Consider the following 24,153-nt stretch of genomic DNA (forward strand, 5'->3'; position numbering starts at 1 on the left):
CTAGATAGAGAGAGCACGATGATGGCAGTGAGAGGGCACAGGCGCTTGCGCAATAGGGTGGCCGCTCCCGGCCGCGTGCAGCGCGAACCTCCGCGCAAGCGCCAAGGCTGGGGCAGTTGGCCGACATGCCACTGCGCATGTGTACCAACTACAAGGGTTGGTGCTGGGGTTGAGGCTTTCGATTAACACCGCAGGTGAGGTCCTTAAACTCTTGCGTCTCAGCCCCTCTCGGGTTCCGAAGGTCAAGAAAAGCGTAACAGTTTCCACGCTTTAGTTCCAGCCTTAGCAACCGGGAGGGATGGAGGGGCGGGGCTTAAACCGGTGGTTGAGGGAAGACCCGGCCCGTGTGATGCGGGGTGAAATGGGAGTTGTAGTCCGATCGGACTGGGCTGGGCGGTTAACTATTCTTCCGGGCACGCTGGGAATTGTGGTTTATTGTCTCTGACTCGTTGCTGTGCGTGGACCTTCACCTTCTTAGGTAAATGTGTTCTGCTGAGGCTGTGAACGGTACCGGAGGGTGATGGCTTACTTTTTCCCCGAGTTATCCTATCTAAAACACTTTTTCAAGTGTTCCCTGTAGTGCTCTAAGATTTTTTTTCTCCACGCCCATTCCCTCCTCTGCCCTCCTCATCTCCTCAGCTACCGGTGCGTTAGAGATGTTGGGAAGCCAGAGTTTTTAAATTACCTTACAAGACAGGAAAAGGACCGATATTACAGAAATTAAAACGAGGAGAGAACACAGAATATTTGCCCGTTCATAGGAGATTCTTAAGGTTTGGGCATGGTTACAGTACTATTTTGTCCGGGAAAAAAGGCTGCAGTGCTACTAGAAGCAGCTGTTTTCCAAACTAATGAAGGGGCTGTGAGACCAAGATCAATTCAAGAACAATTACTTATATTTGGCCATGAGATAGAACAGTACACCCTTTCACATTTTTTCCTCCCCAAATTGGAACAGCCTGAGCTCTGCTGGGGAGAACTTATGAAGTTGTTAATAGTAAAATAATAGCATGGGTTGTCAGTGGTCATATGATTCTTTCCCAGGCACCACACTTCAGATGGAGCAGCATTCTAGTCATCCTACTAACAGAAGAGGTGTGTCAGAGGCCCTGCTTCCTCTCCCTTAAAACCAGATCTCCTTGGGCTTCCCTGGTGGCGAAGTGGTTGAGAGTCCGCCTGCTGATGCAGGGGACACGGGTTCGTGCCGCGGTCCGGGAGGATCCCACATGCCGCGGAGCGGCTGGGCCCATGAGCCATGGCTGCTGAGCCTGCGCGTCCGGAGCACAGGCTCCGCAACGGGAGAGGCCACAACAGTGAGAGGCCTGCGTACCACAAAAAAAACAAAAAATAAAACAAAAAAAACCAGACCTCCTTAATTGCTCAGCTTGTGGGAAAATGAAGCTAGTTGTATGTATGTTTTTTCCTATTACTTATTTAATTGGAAAGTATTTGTATTTGTTCTGCATTTCCCACTAAATGGAAACATTCCTGTATTCCCAGTGGCTAGAACTGGATCTGTTAAATAATAGATGCTCAATAATTTTTTAATATATTTTAATAAATTTTTAAATTTATTTTTGGCTACTTTGGGTTTTAATTGCTGTGGACAGGCTTTCTCTAGTTGGTGGTGAGCGGCGGCTGCTCTTCGTTGCCCTGTGTGGTCTTCTCATTGCGGTGGCTTCTCTTGTTGCAGAGCATGGCCTCTAGGCGTGCGGGCTTCAGTAGTTGTGGCTCACGGGCTCTAGAGCACAGGCTCAGTAGTTGTGGCGCACAGGCTTAGCTGCTCTGCAGCATGTGGGATCTTCCCAGACCAGGGCTTGAACCTGTGTCCCCTGCATTGGCAGGCAGATTCTTAACCACTGTGCCAACAGGAAAGTCCCAGATGCTCAATAATTGTATGTTGAATGAATATATTAATTATTCCTTTGTATCTCCTCTTAATACTTAGAACAGAAGACATATTGTTGGCTAGAGTGAACAGATACTCAGACTGAGTGGGACAGTCCCACTTGGTGGCCAGGGAAGTGCCTGAGACCATCTGACTCCAGAGCCTATTCATTTAACTGTTAGGTGGGGTAGATTACTCTATCTGAGAGGCTTGCTCTCTCATAACTTGAACATAAATGAACTAGCTCTTCTCACAGATTATATTGTGCAGTGGTAAGGAGCATGACTGGAGTCTCTAGGCCTGGATTTGATTCCGCCATTGGCACATACTCATTGTGGAATCTTGAGCAAATTTCCTAACTTAAGTTTTCTCAAAAAAAATGCAGATAAAGCTACCTACTTCATAGGGCCATTATGAGAAATGTATAAGATAATGTATGTAAATCACTTTTTATTATTTTCTCTGTTCTGCTTCCTTTTGCTGCTCCCCAACCTCATCCTCTGTTATACATTGTCCAGTCAGAAATATGGTTCCTTTAGTATGGACTGTGTGTAACATACTCATCAAACCTTAGAATTCAGTAGAAAATGCATCCTCATACACCTAGGAAGGGCCCAAATTAGAAGTGCATTTGCATGGAAGTTCACAAATTTTTCAAATGGTGAGAAGAATCTTGAGGCCTGAGTTTCACCTTCTAGCTCCTTACCATGCTGAATGAGCCATCAAATGTGGTGATGACTCTAGAGCAGGAGTGAGGAGAAGATGGAAGACCTACGGTAGGGCTCAGAAAAATCCACAAACCCAGGGCAAAAACATGGATTTCCCTCACCAAGAGTAACTGATGGTGCTTGATCACTTAATGACTGTCTAAACGGCAATACTGTCAGTTCCATGAGAATAGCAACCATGTCTGTTTAGCTCACTGTGGTATCTTCAGTGGCTGATACATTGCAAGCACTTAACTGTCTCTTACATGTATGAGTGAATGAATTCAATTTTTTAATCCTTTTTTGATGTCATTATGATAGTGAATAATGGATTCCCCACTGTCTCAACCCTTTTAATTCTTTCATAGAACCAGCTGTTCTGCCTTTCCATCCATTGCTCCTCTGTCTACTTTGCCACTTCCTTTTCATCTTCCGAACTCCCGAGGAGCAGTTCCCCAAAGGTCCAGTTTTCTCTCACAGTCTTTGACCTTGGAGAGCTAATGTATTTTTGCAGTTCCTTCATCACCTCTTTGTGACTGGCCTGGCAGTTTGACCTTTCACCTGAGCTCAGTGCCTTCTCTCTGGCAGTTTTTCTAGGCATTTCTATTTGGACTGTCTTGTCTCACCTCAGATCCAATATGTCCAAAATGTGATTTATGTTAATATGACATTACCCCAACTCAGATTCCCTTGAGTGAGAAAGGAAATTCAGAGGCTTGTGCAGTTGGGAGGTTGCTGAGGTAGTCAGTAGGAAGAAGAGCTACCAGTACCACAGGGACTGGAACTGGGGATTCAGTGCCTGTAGCTATCTGCCCATCTTTCCATCTTTCTCCTGCACTCTCTCTTCTCTCTAGTCTCTTGCTTGTATCTGCTTCTCATAGCATGCTAGCCAAATTCAGTAGCTTTCATTGACCCCAAATACATCTTCCCAGCATAGCAAATCAGAGGAAAGCAAGCTTTGACACAGAATCTATATATCAATGCCAAGGAATGATTGGTCCAGTTTGCCTCATGTGCTTACCCCTTCAATCAGTCACACTTGCCAAGGGGGATAGGATACCATGGTTGCCCTGTATTGGGTCACATGCCTATTCCCGTTGGAATATGGAGAGGGGTCTGATGTATGTATGACCTGGAATCTGGGGAAAGAGTAGTTTCCCAGAGCAAGGGTTGCCCAGTAGACAGAAATGACATATGTCTCCTATAGGACTCATGATTTTCTCCCTACAAATCAAATATTCCTTCTAACGTAACTATTTTTGCCAAAGGTAATCTGTTTTCCCCTTTGAGAACTTCCATGTCCAACCCATTTTAATCCCAGTGGATTAATTAAAGTAGAAATTTTATCATATTTTCTAATCCTAAAAGGCTCAGTGACTCTGAGAAAGTCTCAGATTTGCTATTGGAAAGGGTCTTCCATGACCCATCCTGCTTTCCCACTCTCCACCCTCTAATTCTGGCCACTTTCTTAGGGCTCCTCATCCTTCTGGCCATATTCTTGCTTCCTTGCCTTTGCTCACGCCATCTTTTTTTTTCTCCCACTTGAAATATCTTTTCCACTTATCCAAAGCTTCCTGTTTTCAAGGTCCAATAAATATCCTCCACCTGCCTGGAGTCTTCTCTGACTGTTGTACTCATATTAATATCTTACCCCATTTCAAAAACATTCATTTTTACATTTAATCACATCTTAGTGTAACTAAAAGATAAAAGGACTTACTTTCACCCAAGACTGTCAGACTCATTGTTTATGTCCTGTGTTTTTATATCACCATTTCACCAGTGTCTGATTCGTCTCCCTAAGTAGGTATTAAACACCTAAGAAACCATGTCTTAGATGTCTTATGTATGCCCTAACATTTAGCACAGTAGTCAGCATGTAGCACAGATCAATAAGAACTTGCAGAATATAAGCAAATTAGATTTTAGCTTATCCCAACCCTGCTTGGTTTTCCTCAGTCCCACTATGGTTTCTCTTTTGTCTTATATAACTTTCTTTGAAGGTATTCAGGCCAAGGTCTCAGCACCTGAATTCATAGACCAGGCACAGGGATCTAATTAGGCTGTCCCTTGTCGGAATGAACTCTGACTTGCCTCTGATTTTGTTCCAGCCGAAGAGGAAGGTAATGCTGTGCCTCTTTGTCGAGCCAAACCCACCCCCAGCTTTATTAACCTTCAAGCAAGTTCCCCACCAGCCACTTGCCTGAAAATCCCGGCAACAAAGCTGTCCTCAGGTAAGGAAAGATGCAGGGTGGATTTCCCAAATGGACTCAGCAGGGGGAAAGGTTGTATGGAGGAGGTGGCTGGAGCTGGCTGAAAATTTTATTGCTTGCTAGTAATGTTAGTTGAAAAGTGGCCAGGGAAGGAAATAGTAACAGTTAGCTCAGTTTCTTTGCATTTCAGTTATTCATCCTCCCATGGCGACATCAGTGGATATTTAGCATACCTGTGGGAAGCCACACAGCACACTAGACAGTCATGACTCCTGTTTCTGAGGACCTCAGAGTTTAGCAAAGAAGTCAAGACCAATAAATACACAAACAATGGATAAATAACTACCAAGGTTAACTAAGAGCTGGATGTGTATAATGTAGTTGAAAACATTAGAAAAAGAATTGATTTCAGCAAGACTGGTGAAAGTTAGACAACAGGAAGAACTTCGGGTCACTGCTGATGACCTTACTATGTCAGGTAAGAAGAATGCTGAGGCATCCCCTGAGCTCTTGAAAGGGAAGTTAGGCCTCACTCTCAGACCATTTCATTCACTCATCAAATATTTGTTGAACACTTATGCGCCAGGTACTTACTCTTCTAGGTGCTGGGGACACAATAGTGAACAAATCAGACAAAAATCTGTGCCTTCCTGGAGCCTACATTCTAGAAGAGGGAATTAGCCAACAATTATGTAACTAATTATAAAATATGCCAAATAATCATAAGTACTAAGGGAAAAATAAAGCAAGAGAGTGGGTAAAAAGTTCCAGTGGATTGGTTTCAAATAGGGTAACCAGATAGGCTTCATGGAGAAGGTGACAGCTGAGCACAGCTGCATCTGGGTTGAGTTGTGCCCAGAAAGATTAGAGCAGTCATCTTATTAGAGCCCTTCCCACCTCAGTACAATTATAAAACCTCTCTTTTGTCTCCTTTGCACCTCCATTGCTCTTCCTTCAGGAATTGACCACAAGCCCAAGGAATGCCTAGGACTCCTAGAATGTATGTATGCCAGTCTCCAGCTTGAGACCCAGCTTGCCCAACAACGGATGGCTATTTTTGAAAATTTACAAGCATCCATGACACAACTGGCTCCTGGGAGAGAAAGCCAGAACTCTTCTCTCCCAACCTTATCTTGCAATCTGTTGTTAAATCACCTGCCCCAATTCAGTAAATGAATTGTGGAACAAAGTTATCGTGTGTGTTTTCCCTACTCTCTTCCCAGTAAACCCTTGGTGGAATCTGGGCATATATATTCTACAAGTGGTTGGTTAGTTCACAAGTTCATAGTAGGTGCTCATTGAGTGCAAAGCACTATACAAGGCACTTGGGGATACATATTACAGAAGAGAGAGTTTTGGGGGATTTACTATCTAACAAGGCAGATAAGAAAAAGAATTCATTGTAAAATTTAGTGGTACTCTGAGGGGGAATGGAAGTTCAGAGATAGAGGTTAGTAGGATACTGGACCAATCGTGGAATCTTGCTGGAGGAAGTGGTGCCACTTGATGAAGGAGCTGCATTGGATGGCATGGACGGATGAAGTAAGGTAGTTCCATGTCAGTTGGGAAGCTTGGACAAAGACCTAGAGGTAGGAGAATAAGTCATCAAAAGTTAGGATAAGAGGGTTTTTTATGCCCAGAATATAGGATATGAGGCAGAATGTAGAGCAGCTGAGAACAGACAGAGCAGCTTTCCCTGGGGAATTATTCTGGTAACAACTGTTAGAAAACTGTCTGATTTTCATTCTTTTCTTTTTAAATTAATTTTATTTATTTATTTATTTTTGGCTGTGTTGGGTCTTTGTTGCTGCACGCGGGCTTTCTCTAGTTGCGGCGAACAGGGGCTACTCTTCGTTGTGGTGCACGGTCTTCTCATTGCAGTGGCTTCTCTTGTTGCGGAGCACGGGCTCTAGGCCTGCGGACTTTAATAGTTGTGGCACGTGGGCTCAGTAGTTGTGGCTTGCGGGCTCTAGAGTGCAGGCTCAGTAGCTGTTGCACACGGGCTTAAGTGCTCAGCGGCATGTGGGATCTTCCTGGACCAGGGCTCAAACCCGTCTCCCCTGCATTGGCAGGCAGATTCTTAACCACTGCGCCACTAGGAAAGTCCCAGCTCTGATTTTATTTGAAGCACTAGAGAGCAATTGGAGGCTTTCAAGTAGCAGCAAGGCATATATAATGGGCAAAACATTTTGGGGTGAAGGGAGAATGGAAGTGGAGAGGCCTGCACTAATTAATAATAGCAATCTGATACAATACTACCAGGGTCTGGATACAGGGTTTAGAAATAAAGACAGGCAATGGGTAAATCTGAGCTAAATTACAGAGAAGGACTAGTCTTGAGCTTGAAACACCAAGAGACTGCATCCTGAAATTTCTAAGTTGGGAAGTCAGTTTAGCTTTAATGAGGGTTCAAGTCCAGCCATAAGTTTTCAGTGTTTGAGAAGGGGACACCTGAGTTTGGCTTAGCCATTTGAGCTAAGGTTGAGGAATTGGGGTTGGGCATTGAAAAAATTCTGATTAAGCTATTATCCATGGAGAAAGAGAAAGAAATAATTTAAATAATTTTACAAAGATATTTGTGGATAAGTTTGGACCAGATTGTGGTGCATGGGCTTCTCATTGCAGTGGCTTCTCTTGTTGCGGAGCACAGGCTCTAGGCGCATGGGCTTCAGTAGTTGCAGCACGTGGACTCAGTAGTTGCAGCACATGGGGTCTAGGGCACGCAGGCTTCAGTAGTTGTGGCATGCAGGCTTAGTAGCTGTGGCTCACAGACCCTAGAGCACAGGCTCGTAGTCGTGGTGCATGGGCTTAGTTGTTCCGTGGCATGTGGGATCTTCCTGGACCAGGGCTCGAACCTGTGTCCCCTGCATTGGCAGGCAGATTCTTAACCACTGCGCCACCAGGGGAGTCCCCAAAATGCAATTTTTGAATAAAGTCTGAATGGGTCCCCTCTTCCCTTAGCCAGTGATCTCTCCATTCACACTTAAAATTTAAGAGTCATGCTGCCACTAGAATGGCTGTCATCAAGAAGACAAAAGACAACAGTTGCTGGTGAGGATGTGGTGACAAGGGAACCCTTATACCCTGTTGGTGGGAATGTAAATTGGTCCAGCCACTATGGAAAACAATATGGAGATTCCACAAAACATTAAAAATATATCTGCCCTGTGATCCAGCATTCTACTACTGGGTATATACCCAAAAGAAATGAAAACAGTATTTCGAAGAGATAAATGCACTTCCATGTTTATTGCAGTATTTGCAATAGCCAAGGTATGGAAACAACCTAAATGCAAAAAAAAAAAAAAAAAAAAAAAAACGATGTGGTATGTATACACAATGCAATATTTATTCAGCCATGAGAAAAGAGGATATCCTGCCATTTGTGACAAAATGGATAGACCTTGAGCACATTATGCTAAGTGAGATAAGTCAGATAGAGAAAGACAAGTACTGTATGATATCACTTATATGTGGAATCTAAAAAAGTCAAACAAAAAATAAAGTAAAGTAAAATGGTAGTTTTCAGGGGATGGGTGTGGGGGGATAAAAAAGTGATGTTGTCTAAGGGTACAAACTTGCAACAAATAGTAAATAAGCCATAGTGATCTTAATGCACCATATAATGAATTTAGACAATATTGTACTATAATTGTGTAATGTGGTAAGTATCACTACAACAGCAATCATATTACAAAATATAAATATATCAAAATAACACATTGTACACCTTAAATATACACAATGTGATTTGTCAAATATATTCAATAAAAAAAAGTTATAGTCACGCTTAATGAAAACAAATTTCATGTTCATGGATAGGAAGACTGAACCTTTTTTTTTTTTTTTTTGGCTGCACTGCCCAGCATGTGGGATCTTCATTCCCTGACCAGGGATGGAACCCACGCGCCCTGCAGTGGAAGCATGGATTCTTTAACCACTGGACCGCCAGGGAAGTCCCAAGGGAAGACTCCATCTTGTTAAGATGTCAGTTCTTCCTGCCACTGCAATGAGAAGCCCGCGCACCGCAATGAAGAGTAGCTCCCTCTCGCTGCAACTAGAGAAAGCCCATGCACAGCAACAAAGACCCAACACAGCCAAAAAGAAAAAGAAAAAAAGACAAATTGTACTGCCAGGGATAAAGAGGGACATTTCATAATGGTAGATAGGTTAGGATAAAATGTTATATTCAAGCAATGGAGTGCTACTTAGCAATAAAAAGGAACAAACTACTGATACATTCAACAACATGAATGAATCTCAAAAACATTACATTAAGTGATGGACATCTTGCAGAAAAGAGCACACATTGTACCATTCCATTTATTTGAAGCTCTAGAACATACAATATTAATATATGATGGAAAAAAACCTAAAAACAACAGTTGCCTCGGGGGATGGAGTGGGAATGAGAATTGACTGGGAACGGGCAGAGGGAACTTTCTGGTTGATGGCTTTATATTTTGATATAGGGTTTGGGTTACACAGATGTATGCATTTGTCAAAACTCATCAAACGGTACACTTAAGATTTGTGCATTTCATCAGATATAAATTTTACCTTAAGAAGAACAAATATTGACCTCTAGTTAATGATATGCATACAGAAGGTTTAGGAGTGAAGTATACTGATGTCTGCAACTCACTCTGAAATGCATCAAAAAAAAATAAATAAATAGGGGCTTCCCTGGTGACACAGTGGTTGAGAGTCCGCCTGCCGATGCAGGGGACGCAGGTTCGTGCCCTGGTCCGGGAAGATCCCACATGCCGTGGAGCGGCTGGGCCCGTGAGCCATGGCCGCTGAGCCTGCGTGTCCAGAGCCTGTGCTCCGCAACGGGAGAGGCCACAACAGTGAGAGGCCTGTGTACCACAAAAAAAAAAAAAAAAAAATAGATGGAAGGATGGATAAATAGTTATGCAACAAATAGAATAAAATGTTATGGTTGAGTTTAGGTATTGGTAGTCCATGAGTTTTCACTGGAAAAAATTCAACTATTATGTATGTTTGAATATTTTCATAATAAAATGTTGAAAATAAGGGTCCTTATGTTTAGAGATACATACAGAAACATATACAGATGATGTCTGTGGTTTGCCTCAAAAGAACCTTGGTAGAGGGGCCTGGGTTGGGGTGTGGATGAAATAAAATTGATCATAGGTGGTTAATTGTCTTATCTGGGTGATAGGTACTTGAGACTCCAGGATAAATTCATCAATGGAATTGTTTTAAAAATGAGGTGTTTTACAGCATCGCTGCATTCTTCGTGATGAGATAATCCTAAAAATGATAACATTTGTTGTTCCTTTTTTCTTCATTTCTTCATTCATTCATTCACTGGGTGCCTCTCATGTGGCAGGCACTGATCTTGGAGCTGGGGTTAGAGCAGTGGACAGAACAAAGTCTCCATCTCGTGGAGTTTTCATTTTAGTGCAGGGAGACTGACAGTAAGAAAACAAGTAAATACATAGTTATGTTGGATGACAGTAAGAACTATTAAAATATAGTGTAGTACATAGTTCTGCAAATGGGGCCAGGGACTCCTGAGTGTTCCTAAAACCCTTTTAGGGGATCCTTGAGGTCAAGACAATTTTTGTAGGAAGTAATACTAAGACATTATTTGCCTTCATTCTCATTCTCTCATGCGTATACAGTGGGGTTTTCCAGAGGCTACATGGATGTGATATCACAACAGATTGGATACAGGTATGAGAATCCAGTTATTTTTCTAGTAAGCCAGACATTAAAGAGATTTGTAAAAATGTAAATAGTGCTCTCGCTAATTTTGTTTTGGATAATATAGTTATTTTTATTAAAAATATTTGTTAACATGAGGTTGCTAATGTTTTTAAATGAATACATGAATATTTTAAAATGTTCTAATTTCTAACAAAGTAAATATAGAGAGATATAACCCATATAAACAAAAGCTGTTTGGGGTCCTCAATTTTTAAGAGTGTAAAGGGGTCCTGAAACCAAAATTGTGAAAACCCTTGGTATAGTGTAATGGAGGGAAGGGGGAGATTGTGGGAGGTAAGGGAATCCTTACTGATAAAGTAGCATTTGAACAGAGACCTGAAGGTAGAGAGGGAATGAGCCATATAGGAGTAGAACATTCCAAGCCAAGGGAACAGAAAGTGCAAAGGCCATGAGGCGTGCCTGGAATTCTGGAATAACAGACAGATATTTGCAATGGCATGACTGCAAGGAAGAGTTGGAAGGAGGTGAGATCAGAGAGGTGATGAGAATCCCAGATGATGTGTAGGGCATTGCAGGATATTTTAAGGACTTTGGCTTTTTTTATTTTTATTTTTATTTATTTATTTTTGGCTGTGTTGGGTCTTCGTTGATGCGCGCAGGCTTTCTCTAGTTGCAGCGAGCGGGGACTACTTTTCGTTGCGGTGCGCGGCCTTCTCATTGCGGTGGCTTCTCGTTGTGGAACACAGGCTCTAGGCGCTCGGGCTTCAGTAGTTGTGGCACAAGGGCTTCAGTAGTTGTGGCACGTGGGCTCTAGACCGCAGGCTTAGTAGTTGTGGCGCATGGGCTTAGTTGCTCCACGGCATGTGGGATCTTCCCAGACCAGGAAGATGAACCTGTGTCCCCTGCATTGGCAGGCAGATTCTTATCTACTGCGCCACCAGGGAAGCCCAGGACTTTGGCTTTTACTCTGAGTGAAATGGGAAACCATTGGAGGATTGTGAAGAGTCATGTGATCAGAAATACATTTATTTTGACAGGATGACTCTAGCACCTGTGTTGAGAATAGATTGTGTAGAGGCAAGGGAGGAGGAGGGGGTTATTTTAATAATCCGAGCAAGAGGTGAAGGCAGCTTGGACCAGGGTCGTAGCTATGGAGGTGGTGAAAAACGTTTAGAGTCTGAAGGTATAGGTCTCAGGATTTGGTGATGGATGGATATGATGTATGAGAGAAAGAGAAGTCAAGGATGACGCTAGATTTTTGACCTGAACAGCTGGAATGATAGAGTTGTCATTTATGAGATGGAGAAGCCTGGGGGAGGAATAGGAAGGGGTGGATGCAGAAGCAAGGTTCTGACTGTGTTAGATTTGTGATGCTTGTTATGTATTTAAGCGGAAATGTCCACCAGGCAGTTAGATACATGACTTAAATTCAGGGGGGGAGGCTTGGGAGGAGATAAAAATTCCATAGACATCAGTATATTAATGATATTGAAAGCCACAAAACTGGAGGAGATCACCTAGAGAATGAAGAGGCAGAGAATAGAGCTCTGGGCACCACAAGGCTAAGAGTTCCATGAGAGGAAGAGCTACTCTCAGGCTCTGCTGTCCTTAGCTTTGACTGGAAAGGCTAAGGTAGTGTTAGATGAAAACATCTTCAAGAATGAAAGAACCAAATTACCCTTCTTTCACTGTTAGGAACGTAATTTGATTACTAGAATCAAAAGTTACTTTAATTATTTTCCCAAATTTTCCACCAATATTTTCTTTCCCATACTTCCTTGTCTCTGATTTTCCAATCTTTCTCCTTCCAGGCCCCTGATCAACCAAGCCATTCACCACTACCGTCCAGAACTCCATGTATACTCGACCTCAGGCCACTTCTGCCATACAAAGTAAACGACTGATTAGGTGTGATGCTCAAGGCTCTGGTCCGGGAAGGATCTCCCTCCATGGTGTCCTTTAGGGCCACCCCTGAGTAAGGCTGTGATACAGCAGCAGCCCATTTACAGCTAACCCCAGTGTATCATGTTGACCCATCTCTGGACAAGACTGGGTTTTTGTTTTTAACTTTGATTTACAGAGAATTTAGAACATACACATAAGTAAATAGAATAGTATATGAACTCCCATCTATCCCTAACTCAGGCTTAACCATGGCCATTTCTGTCCCATTCATCTCCCCTCTCATGATATTTTAAACAAGTTGCACACACTACATAATTTCACTGTAAATATTTTAGTATGTATCACTAAAAGATAAATGCTTTTGAAAAATGACATTATTATTACACTTGAAAATAGCAATAATACCTTAATATCAAATATATAGGAAGTGTTCAAAATCAGACCTGAGTTTTTGTTCCTCTGGCAGTTGGTCTTGGAAAGTTTCCCATGAGGCCATAGATATAAGTTGAGGGAAAAGCACTGGAGCAAAGGACATAGACAGTCTGGACCACCAGTTGATGTAATTAGCATGGGTCTTTTGGATCTGCTCAGGCCTAATCCCAAATATGCCATTTTCCCATTGTACAATGGATTGCTGCTGTGCCCCCCCAATCTTATGACTCAGTGGATCTGATAATACCCAGTCAAGATGAGTAGCTCTGGATGAATAGTCACTCGATGTCCCATAGTCAGTGCTGGGTCTGTGCTCAAGCCCTATAGCCCATTTTTCAAATGATAACATTCTCTTTCACAGTAGGCAGAGTTTGGCTCCAGAACCCTGAGTCTGTGTTACAGCCCTCCTATTGGGGCTTTTTAGAGACTCTCTACAACGTTCTAATCCACTGTAGAGGCCTTTGGATTCATTGTGTTTTTTGTGTGTCATGTGGCTTTAGTGGCAGGACAGCTTCAATCATAGCCTGGACATGCCATAGAGCTCTCTCTTGCTTTGAACCCCACTCAAAACTGATAGCCCTTCAGGTCACCTAATAAATGGTTTGGAGCAATATTCCCATGTGTGGGATATGTTGCCTCCAAAATCTAAAGAGTTCTGCCAGTTACCATTCTTCTTAGTGGCAGGGGACACAAAATGCAACTCTTTGTCCTTCACTTTAGGGGAGATGTTCTGGCATACCTCAGATTATTGGATCCCTAAAAATTTCTTCAATGTTGCAGTGTTGGAGGACAGAGGGAATGAAAAGCACCCACCAAACTGAGAAGGCATCTTGAGATGGAAAAACGAGGCAGCTCCGTATAATCAGTGGATCAGTGGGTGGGATTGGGATCGAGCTGCTTTCCATACCACAGAGGGGCCATTGGGATAATTTTATAGTTAACCTAGGGTATGGGGGTATGTGCTTGGAAACACATTGTGAATGGGTAACTAGTCTTGTGGGCACTGGGAATATGTCAGGGAAGGTTTTTCATCATTGTTTGGGGACTAACAGAGCATAGAGGCTACCTAGTCCGAATGATTATTAGGAAATATCTATTAACTACAAAGCCCTTGATGACAGAGAAGTGATTCACTGCACACTACAGTCCTGGGTAGGGTCAGCGAAAGGTCAGGAGAAACTCTAAGTGCCCAAGATGGCGTCAGTCACACTAACAGCCATACAGTCAGGAGCCTGAACCTTCTAGTCTTAAACTACTTACCACTTCATGATCATCAAGTCCAATTAGTAAATCATCAATATAGTGGACAGGCATATGTTGGGCAGTGCGTCAAGACAATGGATTTCCCTTCAGACTCTATTGGTTAGAGAACAGGAGAGTTAGCATGATCTTATGGCGAGACAGTGATTGTGTACTGCTGTCCTCATATAAAGGCAAATTGCTTTAAACCATCCTTACCAAGGAGGATAGAGAACACACTTGCCAGACCAATAGTCACATCTCAATGCTACAAGCTGGCCAGTAAATATACCACATTCAGTATGGCAGCTATGATTGGGGCTACCATGTGGTTAAATTTATATAACCCATTATCATCCACTCTGTTTGGCTTCTGCAGGAGCCAGACAGATGAATTGAATAGTATATGAACCCTTATGTATCCACCACTTTATCCCAACAAAACTACCATCCCTGTATCCTTTAAGTATTTGATGGTGGTGCTGATCGCTGCAAGGGGAGAGGGTAGCTTCTGCTGACCTGGAGTGTTCAGATGAAGCTGGAGGTTCAGAATTCTCAGGTTCATGCGCACAGATGTCTCATTCCAGGTCTTTGAGTCTTACTCTTTTCCTATCAGGGTCCTGACTTTGATATAGGAGACCTGTTGGTGCTGTGCATTCAGTCTCCTTTGCTGTTCTGCTACCCTCAGTTAGATCCCGTATCTGATTTTCTCACTGTCTGCCCTGCAACTTAGATGAGAGTCTCCTTAGACATTGCCAAAGAGGCTCTCTGACTTTCGTGGTATGCCTTGAGTTGTTAGTTAGTTGACCTGAGCCTATAATTTTCTTTTTTCTGAAGGCTTCCAAAGCAGTTAAAAGCCAGCCAATCCTTATAAATTACCGTTGCCCCCATGCCATTAAAGGGTCATAGCTATCACAAATGCCAACACTTCACCTTTTACCACATCCCAGTCCACCACGGGTGAGAGTCTTAGTTATTTGATGCTGTCATACACCAGGAATTACCAGCAGTGGAATCCTTTTTGCCATCTGACTAAAAAGTGATCCAGCTCCAAAATCCCATCCTGATAGTCTTCATTCTAGTCTGGAACCAGTTGTTTTAGCCAGTTTCTCCCCAAGCAAAGCCTGAATCAAGTGTTTTTCATGCACGTAGTTTATTTGGGAATGAGATCCAGAGAGAAGGTATGCAGAACGAGTGGAGTGGACAGGGAAGAAGGGAAAGATGATATAAAGATGCATCATTCAATTGGCCACCACTACAGGTGACTCATGCTCAATCCCACAGGACCTTTTGAGGAGCCTCATGAAATGGATCTCAGAACCATTTCTGAGAAATGAAATGAAATGAAAAGAGGTAATGAAAAGGGGAAATGTATCTATTGGCTCCTGACCCCTGCTGATCAAGAGTGCCCCACTCTTGTTAACTCCCTGTCTTAATCAGTCTAGGATGCTATAACAAAGTACCATAGTGGTGATCATTTTGTAATGTATAAAGATACCGAGGGAATTCCCTGGCAGTCCAGTGGTTAGGACTCCATGCTCTCAGTGCCGAGGGCCTGGGTTCCATCCGTGGTCAGGGAACTAAGATCCCGCAAGTCACACAGCATGGTCAAAAAATCAAAACAAGGGGCTTCCCTGGTGGCGCACTGGTTGAGAGTCCGCCTGCCGATGCAGGGGACACGGGTTCGTGCCCCGGTCCGGGAAGATCCCACATGCCGCGGAGTGGCTGGGTCCGTGAGCCATGGCCACTGAGCCTGCGCGTCCGGAGCCTGTGCTCCGCAACGGAGGCCACAACAGTGAGAGGCCCGCGTACCACAAAAAAAAAAAAAAAAAAAAAAAAAAAAAATCAAAACAAGACAAAATAAAATAAAATACAAATCGAATCACTATGTTGTACACCTGAAACTAATATAATATTGTAAGTCAGTTATACTTCAATAAACAAACAAAAAACAGAAAAAGTACCGTATAGTGAGTGGCTTATAAAAAACAAATTTAATCTCATAGTTCTGGAGGCTGGAAGTCTAAGATCAGGGTGTCAGCCTGGTCGAGTTCTGGTGAGGGTCCTCTTCCAACTTCTTGTATCCTCACATGGTGAAAAGAGGGTGAGAGAGCTCTCTGGGGGTCCCTTTTTTTTTTTTTTTTTGCGGTACGCAAGCCTCTCACGGTTGTGGCCTCTCCCGTTGCGGAGCACAGGCTCCGGACGCGCTCCGCGACATGTGGGATCTTCTCGGACTGGCATGTGGGATCTTCTCAGAGCAGGGCACGAACCCGTGTCCGCTGCATCGGCAGGCGGACTCCCACTCCCAACCACTGCGCCACCAGGGAAGCCCTCGGGGAAGCCCTCTGGGGTCCCTTTTTAAGAGAACTAATCCCGTTCACGGCGGCTCCACCCTCATGACCTAATCAACTCCCAATGTACCACCTCCTAATACCATCACATTGAGGGGGTAGAGTTTAGAGTTTCAGTTTCAACTTAGAGTTTCAGTTTCAGTTTAGAATTTTGGGAGGCTACATTCAGTCCCTAGCACCCCCATGCTTCCAGTTTACACATGCATAAGTCTTTGTAGGTTCTTGCAAAGAAGCCCCAGGGCAATAAATGGGAGGGGTGGCACAGATTCCAAGGAGAGACACTGACAGGTTGTACCTGCACTTAGCTGGTTGAAGCTTGTATGAAACTGTCACCGCAGCATTAGCTGGAGCAAGAGGTAGGGTCCAGAGAATTTACAGAATAGTTGCCTGTTATAACACGTGATAGTGCCTTTGGGACATCCTCATGACCGTGTCTCAGAGGGAATTGCAGGGAGGGGTATGGGAGAAGGAAGATGGCTGGTGTGCCTGAGCGGCATTCCCCCAGTGTCCTTCTCCTCCTGGCTTTCCCCTCAATGGGGCTGAGATTTCACTAACTACTGTTCTTCTTCCTTCTTACCTGACTGTGTATCCTAGAGATACTAGATTTTGCCATTACTTCCTCTCCAGGGCTTGATTCCTTTTTGGGTTCTGGGGCCTTTCTAATTGCTCTGAGGCCAAGAGAAAGGCCCGGAGAAAAATCTCTGAGGGGAGCCTGGGTCCCTCCTTCTCTTCTACACTGGGGCAGAGGGGGTGGGATGGAAACCCTGGGATCCTCACAGCCTTCTAGTCTCATCCAGAACCTCCAGCGCAGAGTGCTAAACTACCTCCCTGCAAATAAGCCCTCTGCTGTGGGCTTCCTCTGACACAGGGTTTTGGTTTTCCCTTCCCTTTACCACTGACACATTGGCATTTTTCCACTGAATGAACAGTGGTGCCTGGACTGACATCTTCTGCTCAAGCCTGCTTTGCCACCACTTTCTTCTCTGGGTGAGCTGGGCCAACTCTTGCCTGGCAGGTCCTTCCCTCTGTGTACCGACACTGACTCCTGGGGATGGGATGAAAGCCAAGTGGATGGCAGGGTCCCATAAGTGAAGACCTCATAAAGCAGGCAGTAGGGTCCTAAGGACTCAAGTAGTTGATTTTCTGAGACAGGAGGTGATGGGTGCATGTGATTCGAGGACTACTGTTTGCTGCCAAGCTGAACACTTACTGAAAAAGTCTGAATATGGGTAGTTTTTGTTTTGGATTTTTCAGGAAGTGAGACACTAACAAAGAAGTGAAACGATTCTGTGATCTCAGGTTTGACTGGTTTGACTGGTTTGCTCTCTAAGCAGGTTAAACCATGAACGCACATCCTTGGTGAAGAGGGTAAGCCATTATCGACCTTTGTTTCCCTGAGGTTCTGAGACTCTTAGAGCTAGAAAAGGCCTGAAAAGTTCGTCGTTGTGCATCAGAATCACCCAGAGGGCTTGTTCCATGCAGACTGCTGGCCCCGCTTCTGGAGTTTCTGATTCGGTAGGTCTGGGGCAGATCCTGAGAGCTCTCCTTTCTTTCTTTCATTTATTTATTTATTTAATTTTGGCTGCATTGGGTCTTTGTTGCCGTGCGCGGGCTTCCTCTAGTTGCAGCGAGCAGGGGCTACTCCTCGTTGTGGTCCACGGGCTTATCACTGTGGTGGCTTCTCTTGCTGTGGAGCATGGCCTCTAGGCGCCCGGGCTTCAGTAGTCGTGGCACATGGGCTCAGTAGTTGTGGCGCACGGGCTTAGCTGCTCCGCGGCATGTGGGATCTTCCTGGACCAGGGATCAAACCCGTGTCCCCTGCATTGGCAGGCAGTTTCTTAACCCCTGCGCCACCAGGGAATTCCCAGCCTCTCCCTTCTAACGAGCTCCCCGGTGGCAGGGGGCTGATGTGCTGGTCTAGATCAGTGATCCTCACCTCTGGCTACTCATTGAAAGTGTCTGGAGAGCTTTAAAAGAAAAATACTGGTGCTGAGACTCCACCCAAACCTATTAAATCAAAGTCTCTGGGGGTGGGGGCAAGCACTGGTATTTTTTCAGAGTTTCTTCCCCAACCCAAATGATTCAGAGGGACACTGATCCAGTGTCTCCACCAGGCCAGCATGGTTCACTTGAGGGAGTGGGTGCTGCCATACGGGGTCTCTCACAATCATCTGCTGAGCCTTTTCAGCTTTCCCGCAGTGGCTCTGGTGAGTGTGCTTTAGGCCCCCTACCCCTCTGTGTCTATGATTCTCCTGCCAGGAATTACCCAGCTACCTGCCCAGCTGCAGGAAGCCCAGTCTCCTCCCAGGGCAGCAGGTCTGGGTGCTAGAAGGCTCTTGTACCTAAACCTGGGTCTGACTCCTACAGCTTTCTCCAAGCACTTAGTAAGCCAATTCCATGGTGAAGACAGGAACCAATAGTGCCATCCCCAGCCCCTGCAATCTCAGACCTCCATTGCCCAGATAAAGCAGCCCCAGTTCCTGTAACATCCTCCTGTGGTTTTCATCTGAACCTGCTTCTCTGTTTATTGCTCATCTCAGATGTGGCAGTTCTAACTGAATCCAGAACTTCAGGTGTGTCCAGAGCTTGGAAAAATGAAGATCGGAAGGGGAGATTCAGAACCCTGGAGGAGTTCTCTGGGAGCATTTCCCCAAGACACTCCTCCACCCCACTGGCCCAGCTTCTCCCTTCCTGAACCCAGGATCTTCTGGGTTTTTTCATCTGATATTTGCAAACCACTTGGCAGGAGTTTGATGCCGTCAGACCACCAGTTTCAAGGAGTGACACATTTTATTATTATTATTATTCTTTGGCCACGTGGCGTGGCTTTCGGGATCTTAGTTTCCCAACCTGGGATTGAACCGGGCCACGGCAGTGAAAGCACTGAGTCCTAACCGCTGGACCACCAGGGAACTCCCAGTAGTGACACATTTTAAAACAATACAGTTAAAAAGAACTTTAGTAAGTTTCACATTCGTGAAGAATCAGGAGTTTTTTGTTCCTGTTCTTGACAGCTTTTCCCGTTGCTGTGTGACCAACGCATAGAATAGTGCCCGGCACATAGCTGGCTCTCAGTAGCCATTTGCTGCATATTTAAATGGCTAATAAAATGAAATACTTAAATAGATAAATATTTATTGAATGAGTAAGTGGGAAGGATAATATTGTTTACAAACTGATCTGGCTAAGAAGATAGGACAGTGAAGGGCACACTGAGAGCCAGCCAGGGAGCCTAGCCCAGCCAACAGGGCGGGGCCCCCCTCTTTCCTGTCCACCATCGCTGCCCACGCCCGCGGAGATGGAGGGGTGTGGCCTGCCCCCTCCATGGGAGCTAACCTGCTACTGGCTTGAGCTGTGAGTGCTGGAGCTGCAAGCCTAGGGTGAAGGTGTTGTTGGCAGAGAAAGGTGGGGACTGGTGTGATGACTTAGCTCCATTGCCAGCTGACCAGCTGTCTCAGGGTGGAGGGCCTGGCAGAGGAAGCAGTAGGAAAGGGCGGGCCCTCGAGGATGGAGATCTGGAAAGGACTCCCAGCGGCGGGAAAGGACTCACCCTGGTGGAGTCAAAGTCCTGTCTCCTTTCAGCCCAACATTTCAGTCAGCAATTGGGTGTGGGGACCATGCCATGCCCAGTAGAGGGGTTGCCCTCAAGGTGGCCCAGTCCAGAGAAGGGGTGGAGGTATAAATCCCAATGGGGCATCCAGCACTCTAATTTGGGGAGCACACAACAAGGAGCCCAAAGGCAGGGAATCATACTTGAGGTGGGCCTCAAAGGTGAAGTCCTGTTTTAGTTGAAGAAGGGGCACGCGGGTAAGAGCCTGAACTAACTACCCGCCAGAACTAAAGTGCAGAGTCTGGAAAGTGAATCTCTCAGCCTGGAGGGAGAAACAGGCTGCATTTGGGAGGGGTCTTCTCGGTTCCCTGCTGGAGATGGGCCCGCCACCAGTGGCTCAGGTCAAAAACCTGGGTACCATCCTTGACTCATACATTAGTCAGCTCAGGTTGCCATAACAAAACACCATAGACTGGGAGTTTCAACAACAGAGCTTTATTTTCTTACAGTTCTGGAAGCTGGAAGTCTGAGATCAGGGTGCCAGCATGATCTGTTTCTGGTGAGAGCTCTCTTCCTGACTTGCAATCAGCCACCTTCTTTCTGTTGACCTCACTTGGCAGAGAGGGCGAGAGTGAAAGCGAGAGCAAAAGAGGTGGGGGGAGCTCTCTGGTGTCTCTTCTTATAAGGGCACTGATCCCATCATGAGGGGGCCACTCTCATGACCTCATCTAAACCGAATTATCTTCCAAAGACCCCATCTCCAAATACAGTCACCCTGGGGGTTAGCACTTTGACGTATGACTTTAAGGGCACACAATTCGGTCCATAGCAACTCCTTTCTCTCTCACCTCATATCCAGTCCTTCGGTAAACCTTGTCAGTTCTACCTTCCAAATATTGGGCTGACCAAAAAGTTCGTTCGGGTTTTTCGTAAGACGTCAAGGAAAAACCCGAACGAACTTCTTTTGGGCCAACCCAGTACGTCCAGAATCTGACTGCTTTCTGCACTGTTACTGCTACCGTCGGCTCTTGCCTGGGTTGCAGCAGTGGCGTCTGGACTGGTTACTTGCTCCCCAGACAGCCAGAGGGATCCTTTAAAATAATACATCAGGTCATATTATTTCTCTGCTCTTGACCCTTCAAATTGCTCCCCGTTATCCTTACGGTAAGGTCCAAACTCCTCACCAGGGCCTCGAGCCGTCCGTGTGCTGGCCCCCGCTACCCCTCCTGCACTGCCCCATGGCTCACTGAGCTCTTGCCACACTCCTTGCTGTTCCACCTCAGGGGCAGTGCATTTGCTGTTCCCTTGGCCTATCAGTCTGTAAGATCCCCTCTCACTTCCTTCCATCCCTCCTGAGGCCTTCCCTAGCAATCCAGTCTAGCAGCACCCCCGTCACTCTATCCTCTAGCCCAGCTTTGTTTTCTTCAACAAACCTCTCGTGACATCTTATGTATCTATTTGTGTGTGTTTATTGTGCGTCTCCCCCACTAGAACAGCAGCTCCATGAGGGCAAGGACGATGCCTGTTTGTTCACTGCCAGGTCCTCAGGGTTGAAAGCAGGGCCTGCTTGGCCTTGCAACGCATGGCTCAATAAATAGCTACGAAATGAACGGCTGAATGGTCATGACCTTGCTTAACAGCATTAAGAGACTCAGATCCCACATTCTCCTCTGTGTCTCAGGAGCTTGGTACGCTGGTGGGCCTGCAGGAGGGAGATCAGAGCAGACAGCCCACGTCCCTAGATGTGCCCCAGGGAGGCTGAGTCTGATCACAGCCCAGTCTGATCGCTCTTCTGCAGCTCCTGTCAAACCTTATGGAACCATCTTACCACCTCCATCCCGGCTGCTTCAGGCCCGGGGCAGAGAAGATGTGCTTCCAACCTTTACAATTGTCCTGTCCTGGGTTGTATGTAAAGAATATTTCTATCCAACTGCTCCCTTTCCAGAGAAGAGAGGTGTTCATCACAAAGTGTCACTCACTTTTGGGGAGGGGAGGATGGGACTGGCCTAGGAGAGCAAGGGTCCAACACCAGGATGCCTGAACAACAGCTGCTGGCAGAGGGAGACGTAGTAGGGCCTGAGCCGGCTTTCCTGGCTTGTCCAGGGCGGAGTGTGGTTTTGGTTGGTTTGGTGGCGGCAGCAGAATCCTTAGGAGAACTGAGGAAGGGAAGCTGGGGTGGGGATGTGGCTTCTCATCTCCCCGCTCCCTTTAACTGCTGTCGCCTCCGCCTGACCCATTTCTAGATGCAATTCCACTGCACCCTAGATTCCCTCCCAGCTTTTCTCTCTCTCTCTCTCTTTTTTTTTTTTTTTTTTGCCTGTGCCACATGGATTGTGGGATCTTAGTTCCCCGACCAGGGATGGAACCCTGGCCCTCGCAGTGAGGGCTGAGTCCTAATCACTGGACAGCCAGGGAGGTCCCCCCTGGCTCTTCTCTTAAGTGGCTCCAGTCAGGCACTTGAGAGTTAACCGAACACAATTATATTTTTAAAACTAAGGACTGAGGGACTTCCCTGGCTGTGAGTGCTGACCAACAGTCACAACCATGGCTGTACTATTGAAGACGTACTACATGTCACGTGATTTGTGGACCTTAATCCTCACAACAACCCCTGTGGGGTTATTACTATTCTTATCTCCATGTAACAGATGAGGAAACTGAGGTTCAAGGCATGGTAAGCAACTTCTCCAAAATCTCTTTTGGACAGAGCTGGGACTCTGACCTCTGTCCCTCTCATTCTGAGGCCACACTCTCACCTTCTGCTCTTTGCTGTCTTTCAGAATTTTACTGTTCAGGAATTGATCACAGACCCCCAACAGGATCGCAAGAATTGCACCACTGAAGCAGAGCTGCTGTCAGGCCTTGGGAACTGAGACTACATCTCATCCATCTTGGCATCCTGAGAACAGAGCACGATTCTGCTCTGTTTGATGGTGATGGAACGTGGAGGATATTCCTCCAGAACCTAGCACGTAGCGTAGCACCTGGCACATAGCAGGAATGCAAACAAAATGTATTACATGAGTGGAAAACGTTTTAATTTGATATCACTGCCTTCTGACAAACTTTTTCCCCAAGGTACTGTCATTTTCATTTTACAGATGAAGAAACCTTAACAAACACAAGTAATCTGATTTTGGCAATCTTTTACATGGAAGTTGTTTTGGTGAGCCTCTGGGGACAGAAAGCCATATTTGATTTTACCATTGGCTGTATGTAAACACAACAGTATTTTGTATGGTGCCACTGTGGCTGTGGTTTTGGGGAAAAAATGAGGTCTGGGATTTTCCACCCCCAGAAAATGGGTGCTGAGGAGTTCTCTAGTATAGTTTCTTTTTCTAGTTTCATACCAGACTGTTAGACAGAAAGGAATCCCCCTGTTCCACCTTACCTGTGAAATTAGGCCAGATCTCATGGTAAGCCTCACTTCCTCTGGGAAGCCTTCGCTGATCACCCCCAGCATGGGTTGGATCCCCATAGGACCTGTCTCCCCCACTATCACCTTGGCAATGCGATTGCCTGCTGATTCACTTGCATCCCCCCCAGATAGACCTCCCACCCCCACCCAGGGATATATCTCGTTCCACTGTATCTCCAGCCCCTAGCACCGTGTCTGGCACACAGTAGGTGCTCAATATATGTTTGTTGAATGAATGAAGGCTCTGCCTTCTCCCAAATCTCCTCTATTCAAGAGTTGTTGTGTCACAGGGGCTGCTGGTCTGATGGCCCTTTCTGAATATGCTTGTCCTAGGCCCCAGACTCTGCTGGTCACTGCCTCCAGCCGATGACAGGAAAACACATCAAGTCTGTGTCTGCCCCCTCCATCCTTTCCTGTCCCCAGAGGCGCATGTGCCCATAGTATGTTGGAGTCAGCAACCCATTTGCCCTCTCTGCTCAGCCAATCAGAACAATAATAACCATATCTGTTGACTGCTTATGAAAATGCCAATGCTCTACATCAATTATTTGTAATCTTCGTAACACTTCCACAAAGGGAATATTATTACTCCTATAGATAAGGAAACTGAGACTCAAAGAGAGCTCAACAATTTGCTGAGGTCACACAGCAAAGATGTATTGAATGAAGGAAGGAATGAACAAACAAGTGTCTTACTGATTCTGGTGCTTTGCTGTTTTTCTCTTTTGTTCCTCATAAACACTGGGGATAGCT

General features: G+C 45.5%; 1 protein-coding gene across 5 annotated transcripts; it reads left to right on the forward strand.

The window, feature by feature from the left end:
- Positions 1-235: 235 nt before the first annotated feature.
- On the forward strand, positions 236-24,100 carry TSACC (TSSK6 activating cochaperone). 5 transcript variants are annotated; one of them, XR_003430425.1, is made up of 8 exons: positions 236-478; positions 4,707-4,829; positions 5,767-5,808; positions 10,460-10,511; positions 12,317-12,413; positions 17,767-17,947; positions 18,973-19,005; positions 22,763-24,100. XR_003430425.1 is itself a non-coding variant. In XM_027095197.1 (5 exons), the coding sequence occupies exons 1-5, from the start codon at positions 1,011-1,013 to the stop codon at positions 12,399-12,401; spliced, it is 387 nt and encodes a 128-aa protein (XP_026950998.1). In that variant the 5' UTR covers positions 486-1,010; the 3' UTR covers positions 12,402-15,233. The 5 variants fall into 5 exon arrangements, 1 of the variants encoding a protein (XP_026950998.1); XR_003430424.1 differs by lacking the exon at positions 18,973-19,005 and adding an exon at positions 22,480-22,656; XR_003430423.1 differs by lacking the exon at positions 18,973-19,005 and adding an exon at positions 20,492-20,541 and having other exon boundaries at positions 249-478.
- Positions 24,101-24,153: the final 53 nt, after the last annotated feature.

Source organism: Aethalodelphis obliquidens, unplaced genomic scaffold (assembly GCF_003676395.1).
Source record: "Aethalodelphis obliquidens isolate GAN/ISIS:26980383/991018 unplaced genomic scaffold, ASM367639v1 scaffold90, whole genome shotgun sequence".
Taxonomy (NCBI): Eukaryota; Metazoa; Chordata; class Mammalia; order Artiodactyla; family Delphinidae; genus Aethalodelphis; species Aethalodelphis obliquidens.